At 39.3% G+C, this 5913-nt stretch overlaps 1 protein-coding gene and 1 long non-coding RNA gene across 2 annotated transcripts in view; one reads left to right on the forward strand and one right to left on the reverse strand.

The window, feature by feature from the left end:
• LOC110019237 overlaps window positions 1–5913 on the forward strand; it is a 36290-nt gene that overhangs the window by 3478 nt on the left and 26899 nt on the right. The window lies entirely within an intron of this gene.
• Window positions 4515–5913, reverse strand: part of LOC110019236 (proline-rich receptor-like protein kinase PERK13) — a 14297-nt gene continuing 12898 nt past the window's right edge. Inside the window, exons 7-8 of the mRNA XM_020716830.1 lie at window positions 5584–5745; window positions 4515–5267 (exon numbers count right to left, since the gene is read on the reverse strand). Of these exons, the coding sequence (XP_020572489.1) occupies window positions 4866–5267; window positions 5584–5745 (564 nt within the window). The 3' untranslated portion in view covers window positions 4515–4865. The remainder of the gene's footprint in view (window positions 5268–5583; window positions 5746–5913) is intronic.

The raw sequence follows: 5913 nt of genomic DNA on the forward strand, positions 1-5913 counted from the left end.
GTAGGTGAGGCAAAACTATTATGAAGGCTCAATTGCAAAGGATATTTAGTTAAGTTAATTAGTTGCTTAATTTATTTTTAATTATCAAAAATTACAAAAAGAATTGAATTTTCATTTCTATTTTAGCATCTTAAGTCTAAGTAAGAGTACACTGCGAGGTAAAATTTTGTTATCTAAAATTAGTCTTCCCTGTGGGATTGATATTCAAGACTTAATCAGAAAGTTTTATATTACTTGATAACGATATGTATACTTGTGGGCCACCTCCTCGAGACCTCATAACTCTTCACTCTAAAACCACTCTAGTGAGAGAGACAATGAGAATAAAATGGGAGCTTTCAAAGTTTTTGGGCATTGCCAAAGTTGGGTTCCTTGAACTAATTAAAAGAAAAAGGGGTAAACAAAATTAAAGAAAAAAGCAAAGGCGAACATAAACTAGAGGGACTCCCTCTTGATCTTGTGGACCAAATGTGTATAGAAAATACAAAGACTCAAATGTAGACTGATGCATCTAAAGTGGGTCATGCTTCCACTATACAGTACACATAAACCAAGTGATGACTCTTGCATTTTCCATAAGGTTAAGGGTAGTGACGACAAACAACTCAAGGATCGTTTAGTGCCTTAGCTTTTCCATATTAAATTCAAGAAAGGAAGCTTCACTATCCCATACTTAAGGGTAAAATGTACAAGTGAGTCTCCTGGGTAAGGGAATTCAAGTGATTTCTATTGAGGTTGCATCCTCCTCGTCCAAAGGCTCCTTAGTGCATTTACGCTTCCTAGGATGTGCTACAACAGATCTCAACTGCATTTACTCGTTGTCAAAACAAGCCTTAAAAAGTCGACTATGTCTAGAACCATTATGCCCCCGGCTAGAACTGCAATGAAAAACAGGCTCTAAGGTTGGCTTGTGAGTATAAGTGAAGATGCAGAGTGGTGAACCTGGTGGAGGAGCTGCATTACTGTGGGTCAGAGTGGAAAATTATGTTGGAGTAGGCATGTACAATGCGGTATTCTATAGAGGGCTACCCAGTTGTGGCTATGTGGCAAATTAACTGGTTTCACTGTAGATTCTTGTAATTTTCCACCCTTTAGAGGACAGTTCTTCCTCCGTGAAACCAGAACCCAAGGTCAATAGGCCTCTTCCCCCAACTCACTCCCTGAAACTGGGCTAATCTCATGACTGAGCTCCTAGTGGCTCTACTAGGAACCCCTATATTTACACAAATAGCATGTGGCTCTATTCATTCCTTAACATGTTGTAGAAAGAGAGCCATTCTTATTGCTTATTACCTTCAAGGGTTGCCTAGTTGAGGAAGCCATTTCTCAAGTTTAAGCATGAATCATTTGCTTGCCTTTTGATGGAAAATGCTCCACTTTATGGTCAATAATCCCACAATGAAAGCATAAGTGTGAAATCCCCTCATACTAAAATGGTTGAGAAAAACTCCCATGAGTATGGTTGTAAGGCTGAAACTTAAATGAATTGATGAAAGTGTGCCACTAAAAGTGGAACCTCCTGTGGGTTAATCTGACTCAACATGTGGAAACTCATTAAGTACAAAATAAAGATTGACAAATTGAGAGCATTTTTTATATTCTATGGGGTGGTGGTGCATAACACATTCTACATGGTGAAGTGATTTATCTGGTTAATTTTGTTAACGAATGAGACCTCAGCTTGTTAATTGGATATGTAGAGCTTAACCTGTGCATCCAACTTTTTAGAGGGACTATGGTCATTTATGCCTCAGAAGTTTGAGTCAATAATAAGTTTGTGATGTACTTAGATGTTCTGGGTCGCACGCGTGCAATACTAATGTATTTAAATAGTATATAGCCTTGGTCGACAGACTCGGTTAATCTTTAGAAATTTTCATCATGATGACGATAGATGATTGAAATTGTTGGTTTTAAACGAGGAATTCCTACCATGCACAAGTAATCATCTTGTGTTGACTATGTCCCTCTCCTTTGTACACACCGTCTGTTGCACCTACCAATTGAATGACCCGGTTAAGTGTTCGGATAACTGCGACGAGGGAAATTGGCCACTCGCAACACTATAAGAAGTCCATCTAACCTTATCATTTAAAGAAAGAAGTTGTAAGAAAGTTTCAATAGATGAACTTGTGGAAGGATCATTGTCAAGACTAGAATATATCAAGTGATTTTGAGAACCTGTGAAATAAGCGGCGACAATCGTTATCGTAAACAACCATCTCATTTATCACCCCCATCCTTTGAAGGGGGCTACAACCATCCCATTTATCGCTCCCATCCTTTGGAGGGAGCTACGATGAAGGACAATTGGAACTCCAAACAAGTGTAGCTTAATGCCAAGGGAACAATAAAAAAACATGAGCCTTGCGTCGAGGCTTCGTGGTGTAGAGCGGTGCTGCTCATCACACGTATTGACATAACTCTAAAAAATTGATATCTCGACTCTTAGACTGTTGGGGAGTATAGTGAAATGTAATACCCGGCGTAAATTGTAGAATCCTACGAACCATTGAGTCTTTGAAAGCAAGTTGTGCCTAAGGCAAATTGGTTGAGCGCATGTTTGTCGGGCCAGCAAGCATTATGTCGTTCTGTGCCAAGTCCATCACACCATTGGGGGTTTCGGCCAAAGCTTAGATGAGTAGAGTGGCTTGTCATACCCTTTGGCATGGAGGGCTAAAGAGCTGGAGAATCAAAGTCATGAATGAATTTTCCAAGGAAAAGCTTTAGTGAGATGAGCACTTCCTACTTTTCTTTTCTTTTTTTTAATTTTTCTTTTATTTTTAATGATTTTTGAATTTTCAATTATTTATTTAAATTTTAAATAATAAGTAAAAACATTGAAATGGGCCCCGCATTTGATACCACCATGACAGATGACACGACAGAACTTTACACATGGCGGCCAGCCATTGCCTCCATGATTTAAACGGTGGGACCAAAGGTTGAAAAGTTCGCTGCTACGACTAGATCATAGTTATCCGTTCCAAACAGTACAAACGGACGGTTGTGATCGTCCCTGAACCCCAAGCAGAGAATAAGGATCGTCCATTCACAGTTTCAAATGATTTGAATGATCCAATGGTTGGATCTCCTCCCTGATCGATCCAAAAAAATCATCTAAGCAAGGGGAAGGTTCTACACTAAGCATTTGGTCGTTAGATCTAGGAACTGCCTCTAAAGTTTCAAAGTTGAGATCAAGGAGGGAGGAGGAGATGATTACCTCAAACGTGGGCGTAAGTCCATAATCCAGCCAAGTCAAAAGCTTCAGGGGATTCTCACGGACTCCTCTTCTTCAGGAAGAAGGGGTTGGAGATGCCTCAGTTGCTCTAGAGACCAACAACTCGCTCAGGATCGTCTGAGTTGGCCGTGGGAGCTCATTGGAGCACAAGAGGGTGAGAGGAATTCTCGTCTTGCTCAAGGGAGTTTTTTTTCTTTTAATTTGGTTTGATGTAAATTTTAAGCTTTTGGAATGTGTTTGTCATTTTGTGATGTTATTTGTGGGATTCAGATTATAAGGTTCATGGGAGCATGAGAAGTGAAGAATTGAGCAAAGTAGAGAAGCAGTGCCCGGGAGCCGACATGGACTGTCTCGCTGCCCAAGGACCACTTTCGAACCAGCATGACAGAGAAGCCAGAAAGTAGGTGTTGGGTTGATGGCGTCCAGGCGCCAGTTCATGCATTTTGGTGGTTTGAGCGATCCATATGCGTTAATTCACAAATGAAGAGAAAAAAAGGCCTATGCCGAAGACTTGGGGGATCCCGGGCATTACGTGACAAAATGAGAACGCTGGGATTTGACGCACGAGTGTGAGAAAAAACCCAAGGGATGCCCGAAGCAAAGATAATTGAACAATAAGGGACACCAAAATGTTGTCTTGTAATCAATCGATCAGAGTTCGATTGATTACAAGCCTACTAATTAGAAACTGATCAATCATGCGGTTGGTCAGAGACTGACCGAGCAAGCAACCAATCAGAAGACAATTGTTTAAATATTGATTTGCTCGAGGCCGACCGATTGGGAGCTGGCCAAAAATGAGATAAACAACAAGAGATCATTCAATTAGTAGTCGACCGAGCTAAAACCATCTGATCAGAAGTCGACCGATAAAAGAGAATCGTGAGTACAAATGTCATTTCACAATAATACTAGCCCCTATAAATAAAGGGATCATAAATATAAAGGGGTCTCCTTTTTATTATAAAAACTCTCACTCTTCCCTTTTATGTTCTATTAATTAAGTGTGACCAACAGACAAATCTAAATTCAACAATTGCATTGCAAAAAAATATGGTAGCAGCATGTAATGTTATAAAAAAAAGAAGCTTTAGTGGAAAAGAAAAAAGGAAATTTACATGCATACCACACAATTCTTGTGTATTTACATATTCAATGCTTAAAGTTTGATATTTGCATAAAACTATGGATAAAAAGGCATATTTCTTTTAGAAAGATGATATTTTTATGCAATGTTAAAAGTTTTCAGTGTTAAAAATATAAATAAGAAAGTTTAGCTGTTATATATGTAAATACCTAAAAAGTGTGTGGCATGCATGCAAATGGCCTGAATAAAAAATACACCAAGAAGATGCATAAATGTAAATATGGAATCGAATTAAACATTAGTTACTTTGGCTAGAATCAGAAGTAGGTGTCACTGCTAATATGAAAGCTTCATCTTGTGTTTACAGTAGAAAGCTGTGAAATTAAGTACTGGCCTCTCTATCACCTCCTCAATATTGTTCTCTATTTACTAGTTAGTGGGGAGTATTTGCACCAATAATTCAAGAGTATTACTCTGCAAAAGGCTGCAATTCCTCAACTATCAAAGTATTGCTTATTTTTGGTTTGTCCTGATTCATCAAAAACCTCTGCTGCCATATTGATGGATTCCAACATGGCTCCTTTCGCCTGGTCTGCGAAACATAGCACGAGTCTCTGACTCGCCACTGTACTCACCTGAACTTTCTCCAGACCTCCATGAGTTTGAGAAATCTGGATACTGAGGCACGCGACCACGATGCTCGCGACTATGGTTTGGGTACTCTCGACTGCGGTATTCTCCACTGTATGACGAGCTCTGGCGATCATACTCACTGGAATTGCCAGATTCAGAACTGTAATCATGAATTCCGAGTGCCATTCTTCGAAATCTCTGGATGTCGGCTGCATGCTGGCCAGAATAAAAAACTTGACTCTGGCCAAATTTCATGCCGTTGCTGAGGTCTGCCATGTCCCCTTCACAGTCCAGGGCCCTCACAACCTTCATACAAGCATGAAAATATTTCAAGGATATAAAGACTTGCTCATTCATTCATTGGAAACAAGTGAGGTTCTATTTTTATTACAAGTACCAACTTGTAGAACATTATTATAGGGACATTATAAATAACTCTTAGAATAGTAGAAGAATGCTAGCATCTGCACATTAAAATCAAACTTTTAGGGTTATAAAGTTCACAATTGTTTTTTTTAAAGAAAATGGTAATTGGGTGTGCAGTTTGATGATGCAGATTTTGTAATCCTAATTGAAGCCACTCTAAAGGAATAGATTTTGCTGAAATGCCCAAAAGAATTACCTGAACCATACGAGGTCGTTTGGTAGCTGAATGGCGAACGCATGCAGCAGCTGCTTCAATCATTCGAAACATCTCATTCTTTGAGTAATCATTTTGGAGTCTTCGGTCGACTAGTTGATCACAATTTCCAGTTTCAAGAGATTGAACAAGGAGAGGCCGGGCCTGTAAAGAACAGCAAAGCATGCCAGTTTCATGAGTCCACAAATGAAGAGTATGTAAGAAAGATCAGAGCAAGAAAACTCTAAAAATAGAAGAAATAAGTAGGAAAGGCTTGCTCTTGCTTATTAAATTTCCTTGGAAGCACTTGCAGATATAAATGATCTAGATCTC

This window comes from Phalaenopsis equestris, unplaced genomic scaffold (assembly GCF_001263595.1).
Source record: "Phalaenopsis equestris unplaced genomic scaffold, ASM126359v1 Scaffold000054, whole genome shotgun sequence".
Taxonomy (NCBI): Eukaryota; Viridiplantae; Streptophyta; class Magnoliopsida; order Asparagales; family Orchidaceae; genus Phalaenopsis; species Phalaenopsis equestris.